General features: G+C 43.0%; 2 protein-coding genes across 4 annotated transcripts in view; one reads left to right on the forward strand and one right to left on the reverse strand.

The window, feature by feature from the left end:
* prima1 (proline rich membrane anchor 1) overlaps nucleotides 1-12,580 on the forward strand; it is a 16,087-nt gene extending 3,507 nt beyond the window's left edge. Inside the window, exons 3-4 of the mRNA XM_080414611.1 lie at nucleotides 2,597-2,729; nucleotides 9,862-12,580. Of these exons, the coding sequence (XP_080270737.1) occupies nucleotides 2,597-2,729; nucleotides 9,862-9,961 (233 nt within the window). The 3' untranslated portion in view covers nucleotides 9,962-12,580. The remainder of the gene's footprint in view (nucleotides 1-2,596; nucleotides 2,730-9,861) is intronic.
* Nucleotides 12,581-15,429: 2,849 nt separating this feature from the next.
* Nucleotides 15,430-25,324, reverse strand: part of unc79 (unc-79 homolog, NALCN channel complex subunit) — a 61,448-nt gene continuing 51,553 nt past the window's right edge. For all 3 annotated transcript variants that reach the window (XM_080414734.1, XM_080414733.1, XM_080414735.1), the window contains 11 exons: nucleotides 24,341-24,409; nucleotides 23,014-23,124; nucleotides 21,529-21,633; nucleotides 21,350-21,427; nucleotides 21,133-21,222; nucleotides 20,537-20,712; nucleotides 18,693-18,876; nucleotides 18,377-18,580; nucleotides 16,452-16,529; nucleotides 16,280-16,321; nucleotides 15,430-16,028 (listed from right to left, as the gene is read on the reverse strand). In XM_080414734.1, the coding sequence (XP_080270860.1) occupies nucleotides 15,840-16,028; nucleotides 16,280-16,321; nucleotides 16,452-16,529; nucleotides 18,377-18,580; nucleotides 18,693-18,876; nucleotides 20,537-20,712; nucleotides 21,133-21,222; nucleotides 21,350-21,427; nucleotides 21,529-21,633; nucleotides 23,014-23,124; nucleotides 24,341-24,409 (1,326 nt within the window). In that variant the 3' untranslated portion in view covers nucleotides 15,430-15,839. The remainder of the gene's footprint in view (nucleotides 16,029-16,279; nucleotides 16,322-16,451; nucleotides 16,530-18,376; nucleotides 18,581-18,692; nucleotides 18,877-20,536; nucleotides 20,713-21,132; nucleotides 21,223-21,349; nucleotides 21,428-21,528; nucleotides 21,634-23,013; nucleotides 23,125-24,340; nucleotides 24,410-25,324) is intronic.

Here is a 25,324-nt window from a genome sequence, read left to right on the forward strand (position 1 = left end):
ACTCTTAGGATTTAGAACAGTGGTTTAGAACAGTAGTTCTCAAAAATTGCAGATATACAAGCCATTTTTTTACATTTTAGAAAAATCTTGATATTTTTTTTAAATAAATATCTTTATTAGAGTCACATAGAATAGACATGTTGGCAGTCAGACATTTTTTTCATTTTCTCCCTTTCCCCAACCCTCCCCCCATGTTGTTATTGCTGTCATATTTTCCTTTTTCCAAAGATAGATACAAATATTCTGTAAAAATACAGTGGAATAAAGAAACGGACCAGACAAACAAACACGCAAACATGATTTAAAATTTGGTATAGACAATGGATCTTGACAATTTTTGATAAGCTTGAATGTTTTAACACAAATCTTCTCTTCTGTGGGTCCCTGGCACAAAACATGTTCAGGTGGGGGGTCCGCGGCCAAATACATATCATTTTTGGGGGTCCTTGGCACGGAAAAGTTTGAGAACTACTGATTTAGAAGGCATTTGTAGAATCGGTCCTCGGGCCTTAATGGGTTAAGCATGACTCACCATGTGATCCACCTATGAATGGACAGTTACGGACCTCTTTGTGATTGTTGTCAAGGTCACTGCATAAATACTGCCAGGACCACCTGACTGTCCTCTATCTAAGGTGGGCGTTTGAATGTCCAAATATGGTTAAGACTCAGTAGTTGGCTGTTTTAAAGGCGTTGAAGGAAGTGTTTGCAAAGAGCAAGCAGAGGCAAACATGAATAATCTGCACTTAGTGAGATTTACGGAGTTTCCCAGTGTAAACTGTAGAGCTGCGTAAATGTTGCAATTTCTGTCCACTGTAAAGTCTGTTTTCTTTTATTAGCACCATTCCATTCTGCACAATGGTTACATTTAGCTTTAAACTATAAGTAGGCAATAAATATGCATAACAGGCATAAAAACGGGGACAATGACTGAGACCATATCTATCCGCAAAAAGTTTGAAAAAGAAAAAGAGAGGAACTGGCACCGTTAAGTAAGAGTCTACTGTATGCGCTAAAAATGGTTCACAAGTCCACAGTAAAATCTGCAGTGTTAATTAAACAGTGACAGTGGAAAAATCGACCCACACAGGTCCATTATTACACATCCAGAGTTAAATTAACACTCTGGATTTTACTGTGTCCCTTCAAAGGAGTGAGCTTTATCACAATGAAGTAGATCCTTACCACTGACTGAATTAAATCCTACAGCCGTTGACAAAACGCAGGATTAAACGGAAGTTTGCCTGAGAGGAGCTTTTAGATTCATAGTGACTTATGACGTGCTGTACTGTACTGTGCTGTGCTGTGCTGGAGGGAGCCATGCCTTGTCATTTTCTTGGTAGAAATCTGCTGTGCTGGAAGCTATTTTTTTTACGGCGTTACTAAAGGGTGATTTGTTGCCATGGTGTAAAACATATCCCATTCATAACACAGCAGCACTGTGAACGCAGCGTGTTTATGTTTTAAGGCAAAACTAGATTTTTTTTACTGGGTCCTCTCACAGTGTGATAGAGAAGGAGGGAGCAGAGAGCCACAGACAGACAGATTAGATGGATAGATACATCGATAGGTTATACAGAAAGACAGACAGATTGTACACACAATATTAAAGAGATAACTCGAGATAAACAGAAGAGCAACGAATGGACAGGAAAGTTCTGCAACTCCATTGCAGGCACAGTAGACGCGGGTGCACGTGAAGATGTGCAGGGTTCACAGTGAGTGGTCCTGTACCACACGTCTACACAGTAAAATCCTCAGTGTTAATTTCACCCTGAGAGTGAGCAAATGGAAACAAACGGACCTGTTTGGTTCCATTCGCACACTTTTGGCATGAAATGAATACTGAGGATTTGACAGTGTAAAGTGTGAAAGCGCAGGAGGTGTGGCATGGACCAGGAGTGCTGGTGTAAGAAAGGCTGACAGGACCTTAAATGATTCATAGTGTCGGCTTAGATATCTCTGAACATTGAGCCTAAGTTCTACACAACAGGCGAGGAGACATTGATGCTTCCCTGTTCCCTATACTTTTGTGAGAGCAGGCGTGGAAAAATCACTTGTGCTCTATTATGGACAGTTACAGTACAATGAATCAATGCATGGCGCCTTTGAGCTATTAAACACAGGTTGGGGGGGAATCTTCATCACGCTGTGACTGAATTGTCTTAACCACTTGAACCCTAGCATTAGCATCCCTATTCTGGGGTAAACTCTCTGCGAAAATAGGTGATCTACAAGCTCACAATGTGCTGCAGTGAAGCGTTGTCAGTTTGTAGCGTGGCTATTTTCAGTTAAGAGATTTGGTGTAGAGGGAAAGAATTAGGGGGCTAGTATATAGCGTTTAAGTGGTTAAGAAGTATGATGGATATAATATGCATTTTACATGTAGACTCAAAAGCAATGGACACGGTAATATCGGTGTCTAGCAATGTGGTGTGTCTTTGTCCATTAACTGTTTTCTCTTCGATCCACTTTCTCTACTCTCTACACCCATGTCTCCCTGCACTTTAATTCTCTCTCTCTCTCTCTCTCTCTCTCTCTCTCTCTCTCTCTCTCTCTCTCTCTCTCTCTCTCTCTCTCTCTCTCTCTCTCTCAGTGGTAGATCCCACTGTGCCCTTGTTGAGGCCCTGGTGGATGGGGATGGAGATAATAGTGCTTGGAACGGTGGGCTGTGCTTCAGCTGTCTTCCTCCTGTCAGCCATCATCATCTGCTACAAGGCCATCAAGAGGTTCGATGACCATTCTGTTTCCGTTTCTCTGATTCCCTCTAATCTACTGATGTAGTTTAACCACTTAAGCCCTGTTTGTACTTCGTCATACAATGGTATTGTGAAAGCTCACAACGCATCGCAGATCTGTAGTTCTGTTATTTTCACAATTTTAGATTTCTTTTGCCTGTAATGGCATGCCCAAAATAGGGATGCCAGACTGAATGTGGTTAGTCTTGTTTTCCCGTTCTAATATGTGCTAAAAGCATATACAATTTTAAAGTAATTATGCATGGCATGCTGTCCTTGCCATCTTACTCAAGGTTACTCATTTGAGACCGAACCCATGTGTGACTGTGCTACAGTATGTCTCTTGCATAACGCTTTACCTGAGAATGTCACATAAGGATACGGTGACCCTGTCATAACCCTGCTGGGTCACACTAAGGTCAAAGGTTAGATAATGGAAATGGGTTTCAGTGGTAAGTGAGGATGGGGCACTGAGTTGTATAATGTATTAGTTGATGACATCAACTAATACATGATGGCAATGAATGTTCATTCAACTTTGTAAAAACAAATAAATAGTAGTGTAAAAATGTTAGCTTCCAAGATGCCAAAATACAATTTCTCAGCATTGATGATTTGAAATTGCTTAATTGTCCTAATATTATTTTGAATGGCAACAGGATGATGTGAAAGTGAGGGAAAGATCTACTACCAAAGGAATCCCATGGCCCTGTCAATGCAACGCTAGCTATTTGCCCCTATTTGGTTTGGCTTATTAGAGAAAAAGCCGCGTGAGGTTTTAGCCTGCAGCCGAACCAAGACCCAATTCCCTATCTGACATTCAGCCAGCACTGTATCACACATAAATTCCAACACACATGTAGCTGTTCACAGACATTTAGCACATACACACATCTGTCTAAAAGCAATGTACAGACTGGCATGGAGAAAATATGAGCACACTTTTCTGCACCCCACACCCCACCCCACAACCACCAACACACAGATGCATACGCACTTACACATACACATACACATATTCATCATCTTGGCATATTTACACACTGTATAAGACATAGAATAAACAAGTGTCTCAAGCCCATATGAGAATAACCATAAATGTGCATTCGCAATTTGGGAAATAATGTTATTTATGAAATTGTGTGTGAAGAGAGCATGCTAGATGTGGCTGGCCTCGGTAGAATTCCTTTTCTCCTTTCCTTAAACAACAAATAGGCAAAGTCAGGCAGCGGAAGTAATGGGTGGTTGGCTCAGGAATTCATTATGGCAATTCTCCAGCCCCCTCCGTAGCCAAGGGGCACCTTTTTTAATGCAGCAGCGTTAGGGAAGTGTTGTTGCAATACGGGCTGCTGTAGCCCCAAACCCAAGTCATTATTTATGAATTAATTTGCGCAGTCATTCAGTCGCAGGCCACATCTTTTATACATGCAAGCAGGTCGTGTCCTGAAGCTCTTGTGAGCACTGTGACTGCAGACTCTGCCACGCCAAACTGCCTTCCCCTCAGAATGAGTAGGGGAAAATGCACAGGTCCAGTCAGACTGGCCTCATTAGACATTCATTAAGTCTGCAGCCAATAGGAAACCAGCCCAAGAAAAAAAAATACTGTGGAGCATAAAAATTGATTGGAATGTGTCATGGATGCCCTAATCATCCATCCATCCTGAGCGGAAGAGAGGGTATAAGACAGATAAAAATGTTGTCTACCAAAGCAGGGGAAGGCGGTAATTGGGTGTCTTAGTCAATAACAATGTACGAGAGGGTTTGTCAGCTAGAAAAACAGAGGCAGTTATATATAGCTCTTCCAGACCCTCACTGCTCAGGGCTTTCCCAATGAAAATCGGTTGGCCAATTGCCAAGCCCTGCGCAGCAGAGACACTATAAGAGCTTGCTCTGCAGGCCTCTCAGTCCTGCAGGCCTTTTGTTATATTTTCTAATCTTTGTCTTCCAGTCATCCGTCAGAGGCAATGGGTTTGTGAAAAACAAAACAAAAACAAAACAAAAAACATTCCATACAATTCTATTGAGTGGAATCCAGAGACTACGGAAGCCGGTAGTACAGTATGTGCGCGAGCATAAAGAGGATTCAGACGCATGTTGTGTTTCAGTGTTGCTGTCCCATCAAAAATCTAAAGACATGATACCCAGGATGCCGGCCATCCACGGAGCCTAAACAAACAAAGTGCAACCTGAATTGTCTTCATATATTGTAGTTGGACAGGTCCAGTTGAGATGATCAGTTGGGGAAGTGAATGTTCACCACTTCCCGACACCGCTGAAGTGCCCTTGAGCAAGGCACTGAACCCCAACTGCTCCAGTGGAGCTGCTTAGTGGCCAACAGCATAAGACTGTGGTTGTCAGCTCCCAGGTTTTAATGTGTCTGTCTGTCTGTGTGTTTCTATGTGCAGGGCGTTGCTGAAATTGAGCACTTGTGCTCAGCTACTACCCTGGGTAAATAAAGAAAGAAAAAAATATATATATATATCACAACTGGACCTGTCCAACTACAATATATGAAGACAATTCAGGAACACAAAAAGATAGCTTAATGTCTTTGTGAAGCAAAGTGGTTTATAATACAATATTTGGCAATATATTATTAATTACTCTATTCTTATCTCCATCAATTACCAAGCCAGCACTTTCAAAACAGGTAAGCAGTGTCTGCTTACCGGTGTTTCACAACAACAATGTTGTTGTGGGGAATACTTTTCTTTGAACCCGAAGCATGTTAGGCCTACTCTAATATCCAGATGGTTGGAGTAATTGTAAACAGCTCAACACATGTCCCAATTTCATCACAATCCATTCCCAAAACTTCAAACGGGAATGTGTGCTGTGATCGCACAGCTTTGATATAAAATATTCATCTAACCTGTGAAGTGTTGTGTAGCCACCTGCCGTGTGTCAACAGCATGGCATCTATTATTGACAGCCTGGGTAGAGGTCGGTGTGAGGCCCAAATGGTCTGCCCTGTGTGTTGGCCCGAAGCAACATCAGCAATCAACCTACATTATTGGATCTGTTAAGCAGACAGACTCAGAATGCCACGCCCGTTTTCACTTCAATACATTAAGTGGAGTGGGACGCCCTACCCACAGAGTTGGCGGCCCACATATTGCGGTGTCATTGTTTTCAAACTAATTTACTGTAACTTGAGTAAGTGCTCCATTTTGTGACCAGTCTTCAGAGTGGATTCAAAACATTAGCAAGGTGTCTGGTATCCTCTGTGTCACTAAAGGCTAAGTAATCGTCAGTTAAAAGGTCAGGTAGGATTAGTAAGAATGGTGACAGTGGGAGTCGTGTCAATACCATGTATGGAATTACAGCCATGCTATCAAAACATCAAGGCTACATCCACACAAATACGTTTTAGTTTGAAAATGCATAACCTTTGCTACATTTTAGCCTAGTGTCCCCAAACTCAAAACGTTTTTAAATTCTAGGATTGCGTTTTAGTCTGGACAGAGAAAATGTCATTAAACCACACCTTTGATACCGTTTTAAAATTACACCTATTTCCTGACACATTAGTGGTGTTCGCTTGGCTACCAAACTGATACGCTTAAAAAACAAGGGATTCGAATCTGTGGTATCCTGTGTTATCCTATTAAATTGCCAATCAAATAAATTATGTTGTAAATCAAACTATGTGAAGGCCAGAGTTGTTTCACTGTCCATTTTCTTTCCAGAAGATATTGTAGCCTACATTAGCCTATACTGTATAGTCCTTCATAAAATGCAAGTGTAGTGAATAGTGCATATGACCTTTGTAACAATTGAACTAAATAGTTTTGTTAAAAGAGTGAAAGATGGGTGGTCATAGTCTGTTTTCCAGGCACTGAAATCCGAGTTTATCGAACCGACGGGTGATGCTCCTGTGATTAGATTGGATAATATGAGCTGGATGGTAATTTTTTTATTACACATAATATTATCTATTCACACACAAAAAAAGAAAAAAGCACTTACTGGGATTCCCCGACAGTGTGGGGACAGTTGACTGAGAACATGGAAGGTGTGGCATAACTCTTCTTTGTTGCTATGCAGCCATTCGATGAAAAGGTCAATGTTTTCCACTCTGTTTTGGTTCTTTTGCACGCAGTTAAACTGCAGTGTCTCCTCAGAAATACATTCTGCCAAATCATCCACAACAATTGTTTTTGGTGGCCAAGTTTTATCCTGTGACATGTTAAGTTGCCACCCCAAAAAGTGGAGAGTCCTAGGGTTCCCAAGGAGGCAAAAATCCAATGCAAAAACAATTGAGGAGGGAGACCGCTGTACAATGCAAAAGAATAGATACTGTCAAACAGCTATTCTTTTTACAACTTCTTGTTTAGGCAGACAAACAAACAATCTAATCTAATCTTACAGACTACTCAGCAACGCGTTTCAAGTCAGGCAGTAATGGTAAGCGTGTGAAATCATGTCAAATACATAGGGAAGGGGTCACATCATGATCACTCGAGTACAGGCAGGTGCGTTAAGGGTGTGGTCTGTTATAAGTACATCAATCAAGAATGAAACCAAAAACTAATCAGGTTGACACGTTAAGTCAACTTAACCGCATGAACCGTATAGGGTCCCTATTCTGGGTGAACATTTCTGGAAATGCATTGCAACATGTGAGATTATAGATCGGCTATAGGTGAAGATATATTTAGTGTAGAGGGGGAAAAGGTGGGGCCTAGTATAGACCCCAGGGGCACTCCAGTCAACTATGTATAGGGTTTAACTGGTTAAGTAATGAAGACGGTCGTGGCGCTAGTTCAGCATGTAGTGGAACTTTAGCTTTGCTGATTTGTTAGCTGCTGTATCAGCACATGTTTTTCACACTCTCTGTACTTTGTTCACTCCCCAGGCTTGTTTTTGCTTAATGTAGAAAATGTTAATTAAATTCTACCCAGGCCTTTTCTAACTGCAGGTTAAAATACTCAGTCTATCTCAGAGTGGAAAGATTAGACTGTATACAGCAACATATAGAATACAATATTATCTGACCTGTGTAATAGGTTGCATAACCTTTTACACAGGTCCTATGGCACTCATCTGACCACGGGTCCCTGGTATCCCTTCTGTTTATCTGTGATACTGAGGACACTGGAGAAGCACAGCCTCTACTTAAAACGACCGAAAAATGACAGTGCTTTTTTTTACTCTTATTGAGGGGGAGCTGCTATACCGCGTTGAATGAATATCTATCTTGTTAGCACGTACCACTTTCTTTTCTCAGAGGAGGAGAATTCCCAGCCTTGCTGTAAACAAGACAGCGCTGTCCCTTAGAGAAAACCCTGGTATATCCCAACTCCCCCTGCTGCAGCTCATATCAACCAATCATCTTCCCTGCAGCAGGAGGATGTGTTTCCACCCCAGGGCTGGGCAGTTTCCTTTCCCAGGCTTCCCCCTGGTCCCACGGGGACAGAGCAAATGCATGTCCTGGGTGGCCTTCGTCGTCAAATCCCGCCAGATGAAGGACTCCCATAGGACTTACTTACAGCCTCACATTTTGTTTACAGCCTTACTAGGCGCTAATAAGTCAAACTCTTATCCCTGTAGAAGAGGCAGCGCCGTGACTTTTGTGTGAGCGATGGCTGTGACTAAGCTGTGATACCTGTCAGTTATTCTGGGGCACCGTTATTCATATGCATCATGCAGGGCGTTACTTGTTGTCATCCATCATCTTCAATAGGAACAGACTCAGACCAAAGACGCAGACAGACAGACAGACAGACGGAGAGGGGAGAGAGAATGCATGAATTACTCTAGTCTTCGGTATTACAGTGAAAAGTTACAAAGATTTATGTTTTTATACTATGTGGCTCATAACTATATACTGAAAACTGAAATTGTTCATAAGGCTTTTATCACATTTATGTTGTACCAAACTGATTATGGTACTGCGTTCAGTGCTTCAAAACCTGGGAGGGGGGGCTTGAGGTACATTTTAACATTTTAAACTGTAATAACGCAATTTAACGCAACACAATTATATTTTTATGAAAAATAGCATTCCTATTCTGGGCATGTCATAATATGTGAACATTCGGTGACAATAGGTGAGCATTTGCCAAAAATGAGCACGTCTATGAGAAAATAGCAGATCTAATCTAAGTACCTACTCGCTATTTGATGTACAATGAAGCATATAGGGAATCGAGTGTTTGTGTGCGTGTGTGTGTGTGTGTGTAGGGGGGGGGGGGGCTTTCTCAGCTTTTGTCTGATATAAAAAGGGGTGCTCTAAACGATTAAAGGTTGGGAACTACTGCTGTAGTTAAATGTGTAAATACTTACAGTAGGGATGTTAGCTCCCCTATGCTATGAGGGGAAGAGGCTTGTGTCCAACTGGACTGAGAATGACTGTCCGTCAAGTCAGACTCGCCAGCCGTAGCTTTCAGAGTAGAGGGCAGGAGACACTGAGCTAAGATGTAGCTTAAGGGTCCTCTGTACCAGCGAGGGCACTGTACAGTGTTGAGTGGGACAATAACTGTACTAACTGTATTCAGATCTGTCTCTGAGTTACATAAGCCCGAGCAGGGGAGAGCAGCTGAGGGGGTCGGCGCAGAAGCCACAGTACACTGGACAAATATAATAACCGCAAAAGCACTGAGGGGTGCATAAAAAGGGTAGCATTGAATGATGCTGCTCTTCACAGACCAATGACAGGCAAGAGGATCATGTGTTGTGACTTTTTTTTCATTAGAAAGAACTCTCAGAAAGGAAAGTAGGAAAGTATTACAGGGAATTTCACATGAGGTTATGTATTGACGTAATTTACAAGCCAATTTGGACTTGCGCACAGATACACACATCACTTAGTGGGGGGAAAATTGTATCTAGCGACCGTCCATTTAATTGCCATGTCCCCCGTGTTGCGATGTATCCATCCCTCCCGTCTCCCTTCATGGATCTAAGAGCAAAGTGACCTTTTAACGTTGAGCTTATTAGACGGGATGGCTGAGACCAGCGCATCCACACAGAGCAGCCAGGGGAATCAAATCAGCCTAAAGGTTAACAGGCTAGAAACTCTGTTTAATGACACAGCCTTTTACTGGGGAAGAATACAACGCACAATCTCTTGTGTCAGGAATTTCTTCCTCTCACTTATGTGAAAAATGTTTGTCCACAGGAAACCACTACGGAAAGAAGAGAACGGAACCAGTCGCGGGGAGTACGCCATGAGCATCCGCAACAAGAAGACCATAGGCACCAACAACACTGTGGTATAGACTGTCAGCTGACAGACGCTGGAAGTGACATCACTACTACCATCTGTCACCTTACCCCTAATACAAACAATTCCCTCTCATCCAGAATGCAAATGGGGTTTACCGGAGGTTTCCTAAACGCATACACCGTTCGTTCCCTCGTCTCTCTGTGCATTGCCTGGACTTGAAGACGCTCATCCAGCTCGAGAAAGAGAGAGAGAGAGAAAAAAAGAAGCTGAAGTCAGAGAGAGAGAGAAAGAGAAATCTGTGTGAACGGATGGAGAGAAAGAGCAACAAACCCCCCTGTGGTGTCAGAAGTGGCACAGCAGGCTGAACATTATGCTTTCTGTAACAGCAAGTGTTGCTGACAGGCTGGTTGGCTGCTTGCTGGAGTGGGACTGTTTGCCAGTTTACTGCAGACCCAGACCTCGCACACTGCAATGGAACAACAGACAATACAGCAGTCCCATTGGTGTGCTAGCTAGACAGACCACCACACAATAAATAACGTGCATGCAGTTTTTATGGAGAATGCAACATTTGTTTTCTTCTTTTTTTTGTCTTTTTTTTAATATTCCTCACACTGTTTTGTTTTACATTTGTGGAGGTTCGGAAAGGGGCACAGCTATACTGCTGGTCCTGGGTTTGGGATGTGGAAGTTTTTCATCTGACTATGCAATTTACAAAAACATAAATAACAGGATGAACATCAGTATAATGATGTCATGTTTATTTTACATCCCAGCACTGAAATTGAGGACTTAGGCTCAATGTAATATATATTCATCCATCCATCTATTTATTTACTTATCTATGAATTTTATTTTTTTACTTACAAAAAAAAACAAAAAAAATACAAATGCTGTCCCTTTAGTTATTCATATCTTGACTGATGAATTCATTTTATTTCTTGATAGCTCGTTTTTTAAGTGAATTATTCATAAACCATATAATTCATTTGTGATGCTCCAATGCTTTAAGCCCGCTGTCAGTTTGAGACACTGTTGCAGAAAACGCGCTTGCTCTGCAAAGAGTTTTGGTGTCACTTGTTTTGTCTCTGGCTGTTTGATATGCCTTTCTCTGCTTCCCTGAGACTTCACTAAAACAAGTCAGGGAACCTCTGATGTGCTATGTGAATGTGTGTTTTCCAAACATTATTTCCATACTGCAGTCTGCAGCAGAACTCCCCCATTAGTTTTTTTTCCTTGTTTAATTTAAGCACAAGCTCCCAAAACACTAGATGTGCTTGTGCGGTTTCTTTTGTTAAGACTAGTTCAGACCAAAGATTTGCGACGAGACAAAACCATTTTAAGCTTGATTTATGCTTTATGTGCCGAAAACAGCCGATTTACAAGCTCACAACGCATCACGGATGCGATGTGTTGTGAGCTTTTAGATCTGCCTTTGTCGGCTTGTAGATCTGCTTGTAGATCTGCTTGTAGATCTGCTTGTAGATCTGCTATTAGATCTGCTATTTACGTGCGACACGTCACAACACCATTGTACGCCAAAGCATAGATTAAGCATTAACCCATTTAGACCGTGAACGGTCTAACGTGATACGTAACTATATCTTTCAATACGGGAACCCCTTTTGGGGTAGTTGTTGCTATGTACAGTAGCCTACTGTACATATATAGCAACATTAAAAAAGGTCAGGATTTAGAAGGCGTTTTTAGAAATGGCCTCAGGTCTAAGTGGGTTAAAACGTTGCAGAGAAAAATTCGAGACGTCTGAATTAGCCCTTATATATCTCGTCATTTCAGAGGCCTGGGTTCTAGGGCTCATCTCGATGCCTTCAACCATGTTCTTGTCTGGATTTGACAATCTTCATTTTCCTATCTGTCTACAAGTTCTTTAGCCCATCACTATAGAGGGACATTGAGCCCAGGGCTGACCGCTGACCTTGTGACTGGTGAGAGACAGGAGGCTTAGCCAATAGCCAGAGATCAGGTTGCACAGAGGACGGCCTCAGTGGGGATGCGTGTGACTTAGTGCTGTCACAGAGATCCTCCACACCCCTCTAATTGAATCTGAGCTGAATTGGAGCATCACTCAATGCTACGCTGCTTTTTTGACATCGAATCTGTGTATCAGCTGTACGTGTTTGTGTGTGTGTGTGTGTGTGTGTGTGTGTGTGTGTGTGTGTGTGTGTGTGTGTGTGTGTGTGTGTGCACATGTGTGCGTGTGTGTGCGCGCGCACGCGTGCATGTGTGTATTTTTCTGTCTGCCTGTCTGTCTGTCTGTGTTTGTGCATGCGTGCAGAATCAGATGACTGTTATGTGTGAGAATGGGCTGTACTCTATGGCTGTCTGTATAGTATATAGACATAGGCTAAACTGTTACATTTTGGAAACACACAGTTGCATTGAAACATGCACAGGTATTAGCAAACAGTATACCCTACTATGTACCCATATGAGATAAAAGATGGATGCATGAATGTAAATATTGATATTTAAATATCTGCCTTCTGGACTGTTAATTACATGTACAGCATAACAGAACGATCAGTTTATACATAGTAGAAAATAAACAATGTGCTACATGTTAGAATTATATCAATGTTGTCATGTTGATGGAGCAAGCCATTAATGTATATATGGCAATCAATAGTCAATGCACAATTTATGCATTATACCAAACAGATAGGTAAATGTGCATAAGTTGCTGACTTTTTCAGTTGTAAATAAAAGTGTACAGAGTGACAGGCCTACAGTTTATTGTGTTGAAAGGCAATGCAGATAAAAATACATGCTTTTGTTGTTTGATGCCAGACAAACCTGTGCATATGTGCTGAGGGTGATGAAAGTGATGTTATATTTAGCCTGTAACCATCCAGTCTTCACCGTTCTGTGTTGTGCTGTTATTGTGTGCGTGTCTCGGGCAGAGCTGTGCTGGCCATGTCTCCTGGGCCCCCATAACAGAGAACATGCTCCCAGTCTGTCTCACACAGTGCATCTTTAATGAAGTGCAATTATCAAACACACTCCACTCTATGGGGCTTAATGATGCAAACAATACAACTTATGGGTCACATATTGCGCTAGCTCTGGGCTCAATCAATTTAAAATGTCACAAACATCACGACTGGTGTGTGAGTGATCATATTCAGCAGCTAAAACTCAGATTAGTATCAAATTAATTATCAACTCCCGTGGCAAAATCTGTATTTTAAAGTGAATTACATGCAGCTACTGTGTTTCAAAGGAATACTTTCTATCCTCAGATTTTCATATTTGACATAAAGCTACTCATTTCTCCATCAGTTTGTGCATCACACATTTCGTTAACAACGTGAAACCAGGGAGGTGGAGAGATATTGTACAAGCTAAGTCATGTAGAGAGAGTAGAGAAGCACCAGAGAGGAATGTGAATGAATTATAATGTGAATGAGAGACTATACAGTGCTGTGCCTTCCCTGCTTTAGATGTGCCACTTGATGGTAATGCCAATGGACATTCTGAGCAATTTAAACATTCATGCATTGTCCAGCCATGGCACTGTGGATTTGACTGTAATAAACCAATGTGACAGCGCTGAGTGGGACGGCCAGGGATCTTCACTGTCTCCGCCAGCTTTACTGTATGAGGGTTCTCTCAGAGGGTTTTTCTGTCGAGCAAAATAGAAAATAATTCTCCAAATCCATGTATTGTAAGCTCAATACATTTCAGTTTTACATACAGTTTTAATCTTTGAAAATGCAGGCAATGGCACTGTTTCCTCCCCAGGCTGAACTGCTGATCTGTGTGAGAGTACTGCTTTCAACCTCGCTCTTTAATCAGCTAATGTCACCTGTCCATATACTGGGTGATAAGTTGTGCTACTGTAGTGTGTGTCTTTGTGTTTGCGATCGCACACTCGCTCCTTTTAAAGCTGACCTTCACAATCTTTGAGGACCCACTCACACCCTCTCTGCCTGAGAGGCCTTTGGTCAGCGTTAATTACCCTCAGTATCTCCAGCTGCCTGCTCATCAGGTCAGTGCTCCCATATGGTCCTCCAAGAGGCAAGCAAGCAGGCAGGCTGGGGCGGGGAAAGTGCTGTATACCTGTGGGACACTGATTACATAAGCTGCCGCTAATGAGAGAGGTTCTTTAGAAAGGCCTGCGAGTTCAAACGACCACAACGGTGGCGGAGGCTGACAGATGCAGCCCTGGCACTAGGGGACTTGATTACACACACACAGGTCCATAAGTACATGTGCGGAAGTGCACGCGCACACATACACTCAATATAGTACACGCAAAAACACAGGTGCATAACAGGAGAGGCATTCTTTGATGAAACAAGACAAGAGGTTGTTGTTGCAAAGGGGCTCTGCAGCCTGATTCAGCAAACTAGGGGTTAGCATGGATGGTGTGTGTGTGTGTGTGTGTGTGTGTGTGTGTGTGTGTGTGTGTGTGTGTGTGTGTGTGTGTGTGTGTGTGCTTTAGAACATGACATCGTGTGATATAATTAGACATCACCTTATGCCGGTGACTCATTTGACACATATGCTGCACAATACAGGTTTCATATCCAGAATGTCCAATGGATGAAAATGCGTGACATGACATGACATTTTGAAATAAGGCAAAATCAAATCCCCATTATTTTCTTTCCACAAAAGTAATGTCCTCACACAAAATATATTCAAACTGTCTGATCAATGATGAATCATGAAGCCAGATAATGAAATGCTTACAGAGTTAAAGGTGGAAAAACTAAGATTAAAGTGCTATTCAGCTTTTGTAGCCCTACTGTCATGTCATCTGTTATTCCCAGACAAGGGCCCCGTTGTAATGCATTTAGATCTCACAACAATGCTTAATCACAACAAACCACATTAGGTCCAAAAGGTAATTGTGTTTGCCTCTGTATATACACGGGCCGATCTGTTTCAGGGCTGCCAACAAAGAGGATAGGCTCTCTACTTGTGCAGAGGGGGGTGGGGGGGGGGTGCAGAGGGGGGTGCTGCCTGGGTGCAGCCGAGATGGTCTTGTTTACCTCCTTTGTCTGGCTCCTCCTTATCGAGTTACAATGCTGCCACTGCAACTCCGATTGGGCCCCTGATCGATCTGAGCCCTGATGGCGAGAGGCAATCTGACTGACAGAACCTGACAGGGATCTCAGACAGCAGCTCCGTAATACCTGCCGAGTCATTTGTCAGGAAACGCCTGAGGTTCTGTTTCTACTCCAGGAAAAAATCAAACAGTGGCTTTAGACTCATTGGCCTGCTGTCGTCTGCAAGATGGCACACAGGGCTCTTTTTCACATCAGTTTGGCATCTGTGTAGCCAATATCAAATGTAAAGTTTGTGTTGTGTACTTTTGGGAGTTTGAGTCACAAATAAAAGGTGTCCAAAGCAAACATGTTGAAAGAATTTCACTTTTACTATGCAGTTTGCAACCAAGCAACTGAAAAAGAATAGATGTTAAAAACCTAAACACTGTGAGCATGTTTAGGTTTTTAACATCCGCTTAAAGACTCTTGCTATTACTAACACAGGTATTGTATAAAGGTATTCTCACAATCATCTGCTAAATTCTCATATCCGTTGAATACAAACAGTTAGGCACATGATATGACCGTCTCCCCAAAAGCTTACCAAAGTGTTTTATAGCCAGTTCAAATAGTAGCACTCTTTTTTTTTTTATTACTATTATGCCCTGTGCAGTACATACATACAGTATATTACTTTTCATCCTAAAGGCTGGAGATTATTCAGTCCAGTGCCTCGGCAAGACAGCAAGTGTTCATTTATAAAGAGTATAATACTGCAGTCCTTTACGTTGAATGGGTCAGCCAGACCAGACGGATGCTGGTCCTGAGGACCACTCCACTCCACACTCCACTCCACACACTCCACTCTGGAGAGAAACTCCCCCGAGGTGACCGATCGTCCAGAGTACACACAGGTCACATCGGGTAGAACTGCGAGGCGGCCTCGGACGACTGGATCTCCACCTGAGCCATCTTAAACTGGGTGCACTGCAGCCATTTGCGCAGGGCGAACGGTGCGGCCCCTGGAGCCTGACCCTGCAGCCACTGGTGGTTCACCCTGTTCTGGATGGCCTGGAGACGCAGCTGCAGCCCTGCAGACAGATGCTGAAACATCCATTTAAGAACATGGATATACTGTGTAGGTCGACCCATGAAATATTTTATATATGTGTAATGGTATTCTTAAGCCTGATTTATACTTAATTGCACGTGGGTGTCGCGTACCAAAAATAGCCGTTCTACAAGCTCCAAACAACGTCATAATCGCAAATACGTTGTGAGCTTGTAGATCAGATCTTTTCGGTGCATGACATGGTGCTCAACCAAGAATACTGTGAATCAGGTATTCAACTTACCTTTAGGTTAGACTGAATCATGGGCAGCCACATGGGGATGAGCTAATGGGAAGAGGAAGTATGGGTGAGATTGCATTGCTTGTTATAGCAACAATGTTGTGAGATATTCTGCGTAGAAATACTGTATGTAGTGTATATGATGATGTATGATATGTCTGGGGATGCGGCTAACCTTAACAAATATGGTTGAGTTGCACTCCTGCAGAGCCTCCATCAGACTGATGACATGAAGACACACCATCTCTACCATCTAGGGAAAAAAGGAATTTGTTAGTTGTATCGGCCAAATTCCACCACTATCTACAAACATGAATAGCAAAAACCAGGGAATTGATTCACTTTGTAACTTTCCTATTCTTCCCCAGATTTGACTCCTGCTGTGGAAGAGCTGAAGTTTTTACCACTGAGCTAGTAGAGCAGTGTTTCTCAAAGGGGCGGTACAGCCCCACAGGGGGGGGGGGGGGGGCGTACAGAGAAGTTTGGGGGCGCTGGAAGCAATGTTTTTTAAAGGGGGGCGTTGAGGTGCTCTTGGGGGAGGGAGGGGGGGGGGGCAAGAGCACTACCCTAACCATGATACTGACGTCATACTGACCATGAAACTGACCACGATACTGACCACGATACTGACCTGAAACTTACCATAATCTTTTTTACAAGCGACTTTGTAAAGTATTAGTCTGGCAATGCAAAACAGATTAGCGCCACCATTACCAAGGAAATGTGTTGATATTTCTGTTTGTATCAATGGCAGAGCAATCTGGGAACCCATGGCCAAATAAAAAGGAAAAACAGCGCCCTCTGCTGTTTTTTACTCTTTCACTTGGCTCTGGGACAAGCTGAATGGAGCACCTGTGCGCAAGGAAACTCCACTGCGCTCCACTTCCGGTGGTGCGCTTATGTTTTCATTCCCACTAACAATATTTCTACACGGAACACTAACACCACTTCTCCCAGAGAACATGGATCGTTTTGGTTTTAAGCCCACTTGTTTCTATGATGAAAGTTAAAATGTGAATATCTTTCCGTGGTTTTGTCTGCTCCAAGGACGCTATTGTTAAATGAGTTTCGGTTTGTTTTCAGTGGGAAGGGAGCGCACAGACAGTAAATCCCGCCCACTACATTTGATTGGGTAAAGCGCGGCCTGCTTCCTGATCTGAAGGCACGCCCACTTGTAAACTAACGCGCACACGCTCTGAACGGGGCTCTCGACAGATTCAGTAGCGTAGCTCTGAATCTGTTCTTGAGAGATTAATGGCAGAGTGATAATTAAGTGGCATATTTTTTTCTTTTCTTTTCTTTAAAATGTTTATCCCACGATTTTGGAACCCATTTTTCCACCCAGAGCCAATTGCCTATGTGATCCTGGGCGCTACTCTCCCTCTGCCAGCTTAGGGAGAGCCCAGAACTGAGCTCATGCCTCCTTCAATGCATGAGGAGCTACAGTTGCAAGCCGCTTCTTATCACCTGACAGGGGGGAGTTTCCCCAGTTGGACGCAGCGCATGGAAGGAACACGTTATTCCAACCAGTTCCTTTCCCCTCCATCAGGTGCCCCGGCTGACCAGGGGGAGGAAGTATAGAGACCAGGATTACTGCATGTTTTTTGTGAGGGTACTTACTACTTACCCTAGGGGACACGGGGAGAACATGCAAACTCCATACAGAAAGGCCCTTTCGTGGCATATTTAATTCAAACACAGCTGAGGTGTGCCTTATTGTGATTGGAGCACAGCTGGACAGACAATTTCGACCAATCAAAGTGCTTGGCCAGAACTACCCGTTGTTTAATGATGTACAAAACAATGTCCTCAATTCATATTTAATACTTGAAAGAGGCCACCAGATTTCCAGTTTGCTATTCTCCCTTAGCTAACCCAGCTTAACTCCCTGGAGGAGCTAAGCTGCCTTATTGTATTTCTATTTTGACCATGCACCTTATGTAATTGACATTGTATCTGACATTGTGTCTTCTTGTTATCCGACTTTGTTCCTTGTTTCTTACTTGTACAAAAAAGATTTCACCCACTATTTTACTCTTGTGGAGTGAATAAAATAACAATAAAGCCAAAGTTGAAGTTAAAGACAAATTGGACTCTCACCACTTTGTTATGGGCCATCAGCTGCAGAATGCTGGGAGTAACACGGCTCCAGAATTCCAGGCCCGTGAGAATGGCACTGGATGAGAACTCTGTCTGGTTCTGGTTCTGCAAGGCCGGGGTGGCCGCTGCCTGCTCACAATAAATGGTCCAAAGCTGGGCAAACATAAAGGCATGGAACAAGGAGCACATGTGCAGCACGGATGTCTGCGTACAGAGATACAAGAAAAGAAAAGGGAAAAGTCAGATGGTGGTGGTTACAGATTGTACCTGCAACAACGAGAATATGGTTTATTTGAATTCATAGATTCTACCAGACCTTGGACTGCTCTGGGAAGCCAATGAGGATGACAATGAGGTGGTCTGCAATGTGGGAGCCAGCGTCCAGAGGGATGGGCATGCAGGAGGTGGAGCCCTGGTGCAGGGCACAGTGGGTCAGAGACCCCAACAGTAACCATGACAGCTGGCGGATGTGAGACACACACTCAATAAACTCTTTCGGCCTGTGGAAAGGACACAGTTGGGAGCTCAGTTTTATTAATGAGTGTGCAACATATTACCTCACTGGAACTATGATACTATCTCCATGATTTATTAAGTTACAGACAAAAAAACTATTAAGCCAGTACTCCGGTTATTGAAATGGTCGGGTAAAAATGTTTTCCTAAATGAATGTTACTGTAAGTCTGTTTAAGACAGCAGTATCCCCCATTTTTCAATGTAAATAGTGACTTAACAACTTCACCGGGTATAGGAAGTATTTACACGCCTTTATTTACAAGCCTTTATGGAGAAACACAACATATTTTGAATAAAACACATAAACCACATCACACCAATGCCATACATAAAAACGCTTCTTTTGAATTATTACCATAACCTAATGAAATGCACTCTCTGACTTAGGAATTTACACACTGGGGGTGAGAAAAATCGACCTTGTTCCGAAAAAAAAATTGCATTGCTTTATCGCTGCGTAATATTTACGTTCTGTTAGGTACTTATGACACAACAGTTAAAAAGAATATACTGGGCCCGGACCACTGGCCTAGTGGTCCGGGCACCTGGCCCCAATGTGGCCTGACAGTGCATTGCGGGTTTGAGTCCGGTTCCCAACGCTCTTTACTGCGTGTCTCTCCCTCCCTGTTTCCTGTCCATCTCCACTATATCTATAAATAAAAAGGCAGAAAAAGCCCCCCCACCCCAAAAAATATATGTATACTGTATTTGTGGGCGATTTAAATCGCATGAAAAATAAAACACCCCCGGTTTATAAGGACCCTTAGGCCAGGGGTCAGCAAGTAAGTTTGGCCTCGGGCCAATTTCTTTCTAAGTCATTAGATGATGGGCCAGAACACAATCAAAGGTTTATTTACCATCTGGAACTTTGACGGACCGTCTTATACAATATCGAATATATGAATTGCTATAAAAGTTACTAAAGAAAGATTTATGTTTTATTTTTTGTATTTTTTAAAGATTTTTCGGGGGCTTTTTCTTCCTTTATTGATAGGACAGTAGGTTGACAGGAAACGGGGAGAGAGAGATGGGGAGTGACACGCAGCAAAGGCTGTCAGAATACATGAGTGTTTTAACTGCATACTGATACATTTTGTGATGGCTACATTCTTGAATGAGGACGTTCAGTTGAAAAACACCTGCAGATAGACAGACATACTCCCTTTTGAGTAGAACAGAGATAAACAAGCTCTTTCGTTGAATAGGAGCTCAAGGTCTCTTCTTAGACATGGAGAGAAACTTTATGAAACACATGCCTGTGATTGACTCCAAACATGGATAAAACCGTGTGGTAAAAGTGCTTCTCAAACTTTTTAATTAAAAGGATCTCCAGTTTGGTATGGAAACATTTTGGTCACGGACCCCCATAACCCCTAGAGTTACAGACCTCTTAAGGCTCTAATTTGTTCCAAACTACAATTTAGCTGGGGACCCCCTGGAAGCCCCTCAAGGACCCTTGGGGGTCCCTGGACCCCACTTTGAGAATCACCTATATGTGGGACTGTCAGATATTGTAAATTATTTACAAAATCATTTGCCGGGCCAGATGTCACCACTGGCGGACACATTTTGGCCCACGGGCCACCAGTTGCCTAACACTGCTTTAGGCTATCAATACTGTCTTGAGGGCGAGGTGTTTCTCACCCCTGTTGCATGGCAGAAGGAGGATGGTAGAGCCAGGGAAGATACCGGACCACAGCTTTGTTGTCACGGTGGTTGCCTTTGCTGATCTCCATGGCGGCTACTTGTGCCAGACCAACTTTTAGATTTCCCCCAAAGGTGTCCTCATGCAGTGGCTGACAGCAAGCCTTCATGTGGCTCTGAGAAAGGGGTTAGTGTCGGAATTGAAAGAACGAAAAGGACAGCCATAAATGAGAGGAGTGAAGGGACTAAGAGATCTCATAAATTATTAGAAATTAAAGCACTGCGATTACCCATCTTAATGACTTATGCAGCCCATTCACTATGGGTGCAAAGACCTACGGTATATTATCCACTGCATCTTGGCAAAGAAAATGGTCTGCACCCACAAATTGTGCATATTCACATTTTTATTTCTCCTTGGGGAAGTAAGCTAACACACTGAAGAAGGCCTTGCTGAAACATCTGGGATTGCCCCACCATGGAGAAATTCAAACCAGCGAACCATTTTCCTTGCAAGACAAATTCTAAATTTTAATGATAACATACCAGATAAATGATGACATGTTGCAGCACTCGCATGAAATATCAGGACTTACTTTCAGTTTGGTTAGCGTGTGCATATCTGCAATGAAGTCCAATAGCTCACTTATGTATTGTCGCATGCATTCCATTGCTGCTGTTGTGCACTGTGGGGAAAAAATAAAAACGAGTTAAGGTTTTATAAGGATTCACAGTAGGACACATCTTTATTTCCTGCTGCTTTATGAGACAGATTTTAAAACGCTCCAATCACAGAAAGCACTCAAGTTTTACCCCCGGCAGCGTTGAAATCATGTGCTTGTGGATGATGGTTGATTCTGCCAGCCGTGTACCGATATCTGCACAGACAAACTGACAACCAAAACACAAATTGTTGTTGTAGCATTGCAATCCAATGCACACATACTTCTTACGATCATGTAGTTGGGTGTAGTATGGTTTTATTTTTTTACCTGAACCAGCAGTAGCAGGTTTGTGTCAGGTAGGGGAGACTTGAACTTGAGAGCCTGCAGAAGCTCCAGCACCACAATACGAGACATGTAGAACTTATCTCTCTCCTGGGCACGAGGATAGATAGAGAAAGGAGTAAATTTACTGATGCATCAAGACCCCCCCTTTCATCTATTATCCCTCTCCCTTACTCATGCTGTGAGTAGAGCATAAACTGCCTACCCTGAATAAAGAGGGAGGACAGGCAGAGAGACAGAGAGAGAATATATACAGAATAGACAGAGAGTAGTGGAGCTGAGAAGTAGATTTAGGCCAGTCCAGATCTCTCCTCCCAGAGTCCCAGGCAGCTCAGATGAGGCTGTCAGGCTGCCTGCCTTCCTTCCCCGAGGACAGACTGCTCTCTCTGTTCGTCCCTTCCACACAAAGCCCAGCTGCCTGTTTACAAACCACACTGTCAACCCAGGCCTCTTTCTCTATGCAGTCATGTTTACTCATGTTAAGCTTAGGCACATCTCTGCCTCTACAGAATGCGGAGTCGCTGCTGACATTTCTCATTGTGTCGCTCGTTAATGCACGCATACCTGTACGCAGCACTCTCGTAATTAAAAGTTAATGGAGCATGGCCTAGCAAATCATGGACTGTTCTGTAGCCAAGGGAACCAATCCACTCAGCGCAGTGCAATGCAGTCGTGACAAACAGAGCATGACTTGACAAACTTTGGTCGTCTAAAAAGCCTTACTTTGCCTCTCTGAAAACCTCCCCCACAAAAGCACAGCCATATGGGGGCACACACACACATAACAAAACAATAAGCCCTTTTCCATGCTTATATAGCTCTTTCTGGAAAACAACTGCACAGGAAAATCACGCCAAAAAAGCAATTGCTCATACCAACCACAGGTTCCGAAAAGCGGATATTATACTGTGAGGGATTAAACAGGGTGTAGAAAATCAATATTGCAGGAGACATAAAGCATGCAGACTTGACAGTGGTGGAGGGCTGAGGATCCATCTGGCCTGATAGGACACAGACAGCCCTTGCTCCATCTTTGCCTGAGACAGCCTTTCAGAAATACACCATACATCGTCGGTCCCAGCACCACAACTAATCATGTTAATCAATACTGGCTGATTGCCTACTTAATCATCTGTGACACGCGGCCACATTTCTGTCTGGCTGTTTAACCGGGGGAAGTAGAGGTGTCCTCACGGTACACATTAGACCTGTGAATTTGATTTGAACCTTTACTTAGCACCACAGGACTCAAGAGAGATTTAGCGATGTATACAGACATGCCTTTTTTAATGGCATACAAATGAACATACATCTAAAAAAGTTTTGCCTTGCGGCTCATCATCGCTTTCATCACCCTCTGGTGGTAATGTACGCATGTACCGTATACATACATTACAAACTTATAATAGTTTTGTTTTCGCTCTGCAGCTCAACCAAAGAGGAGTGTAATGTGGACATAGTCAACTATACCTTGTTGAAAGTTTTGTAGCACAGGCCACATAGCTCTACCAGGTAGGACAGGCTGAACACACCATACTGGATGATGAAGCTGAGCAGTTTCGAGAAGGGCTCCAATAGGCTCTGAAGCACAGGTTGCAAGGAGAGAGGAGGTTAGTGGATACCAAAGTGATGGGAAGAGATAGTGGTGACCAGTGTCAATCATTATATTATTTATTACACAAGACAGGTTGAAAGCGATTAGCCTATGCTGCCCGCACAAAGTTTACAATGGCTCTTTGACTGACACGAAGTTAAAATATTTACATTAAGTGTTGAAAGTATGCATGTGTACATGGCTTTGTTTTTGAGCCATGCACGGAGGAACACGGATCTGCGCAGACCCCAGACCTGCAAGTACATCATAACTTTGTGCGATGATGCATGCTTAAAAAGACCAGATCTACAAGCTAACATCTTATACCATTTCACAGTATTGATAGCTTGTTTTCTTTTTGCGCGTTTGACAACCTTCTACTCTGCCGTTTACATGCGCTGCTCCATGGATCTGCACTGCTCTGTCTGTCTGTGACTGCAGGACACAGACAGACACATTACGGCACCGGCTCATAGACAATGATACAGCGAAGAGAGAGTGCTTTTATCTCGGTCAGAAACAAAAACAAATCCTGTTCATTGTAACGAGTAACGCAGCATAACTTGGATCAGTAAGTATGTTTGGCAGCTGTAGTTAGCACTACTCATTACTGGGTAAAGTAATAACATTACAGTAACATATTACTAAGTAACGCCTTACTGCCCAATACTGGTGGTGACAACTCCATTTACTCCAATTGAGCTTGAGGAACCAAATATAACATGGCGCCACTTCTCCTTTGAACTTCAATGGACGCGGCCGCCATGTTATTTTCTGTCGCCCTATTACTTTGAAAGGTGTGCTCGTCAATTTCTTTTGAGGCAATAGCAGCAAGCAGAACAGTAGAGTTGCAGCAGAATAGACAGTTTGTAATGTGCTTTTAAAAGCTACGGTATGACATTGAAAGAATCAGATTATTTATTATCATCACATCTGAATCAATTTAACATGTGCGGCGCAGTACTGTTGCAGCAGGGTAGACTGTTTGTGATGCGCTTTTAAAAGGTCTGACGTTTAAAGAATCAGATTGTACGTATATCATCACATCTGAATCAATTTAACATGTATCTGGAACCATCTGGCGTCTACGTGAATCACATCAAACATTTTGGATTTCCATGGTTGTCATTCTCTGTGTCATGGGACAAGGCATGGCGAAACCGATATCTGGTGTGAACACATTTCTACCATGGGCCAACCTACCCGAGTTGCATTTGTGGTTGGGATCTTCAGAAGACAAATGATGATTCTCAAACTGGAATCCATGGGACACTAATACACAGAAAAAAGGAATACTGTAGTTTAGATACCTGCACTCCTTATCATAATGCCTAGTTCAATGCAGGGGACTACAAAACTAAAGCACTGCTCTTGGTTTTCTATGATTTTTTTTTTCTATAAGTGGTTTACAGTCAGTCATTGATTAGAGTCCACTTATCTGACCTCCAAGGTCAAAAACGGTGGACATCTGCCCTTGACGTCTGCAGACAACAAGGAAACAGCTATGGAAGCTTTTTGAGTGAAACGTCCTGATCGTATCAAAACTCTGTCTGTCTAGAGTTTCCTGTAAATCAGGGGTTCACAAACATCTTCATGTCAAGGACCTCAATTTTTTTATTTTAATTATTACTTTTTTAGAGTAGCCAATATTTTTTTTTTACCTCCTCTCCCCAATTTACATAGTAAGTATGCCAATTAATTCCTCCCCACACACATTTCTGTGTTGTCACTGCAGCTGTATCCTACTGACTCACCTGCCAGTGAGGAGCCCCCACCGGGAGGACGAAGGGCCTTCGTCCCACTCCTCCCGCCCAACACTCCCTGCTGCCAGGTGCCGCCCCAGCCCGTAGGAATACATGCAGTGACAAATATCACCCTCCCCCGAACACAGGCCACAAACAGTGTTGTTCGCATAGACGCCCGACAAAGCCGGATGCACCACGGTGGATTCGAACCCACAACCTCCGTGGTGGTGGGCAGGGACTTTACCACTGCGCAGTGGTATTGATATTGAAAAAAGATTATGCCAGGGGAACCCCATAACAGAAGATTTGTGTTGTTCAAATGTAAAAAATCACACCCAGTGTGAAGTGAGCGGTGCTATTTATGAGTTATTAATTTCATCATGCATCTCGGTAGCCAATCACAGCACGTCCTGCGAAGTGACGTGCTTACATTTTTTACATT

This window comes from Gymnoscopelus braueri (genome assembly GCF_963280865.1).
Source record: "Gymnoscopelus braueri genome assembly, chromosome: 19".
NCBI classification, from domain to species: Eukaryota; Metazoa; Chordata; class Actinopteri; order Myctophiformes; family Myctophidae; genus Gymnoscopelus; species Gymnoscopelus braueri.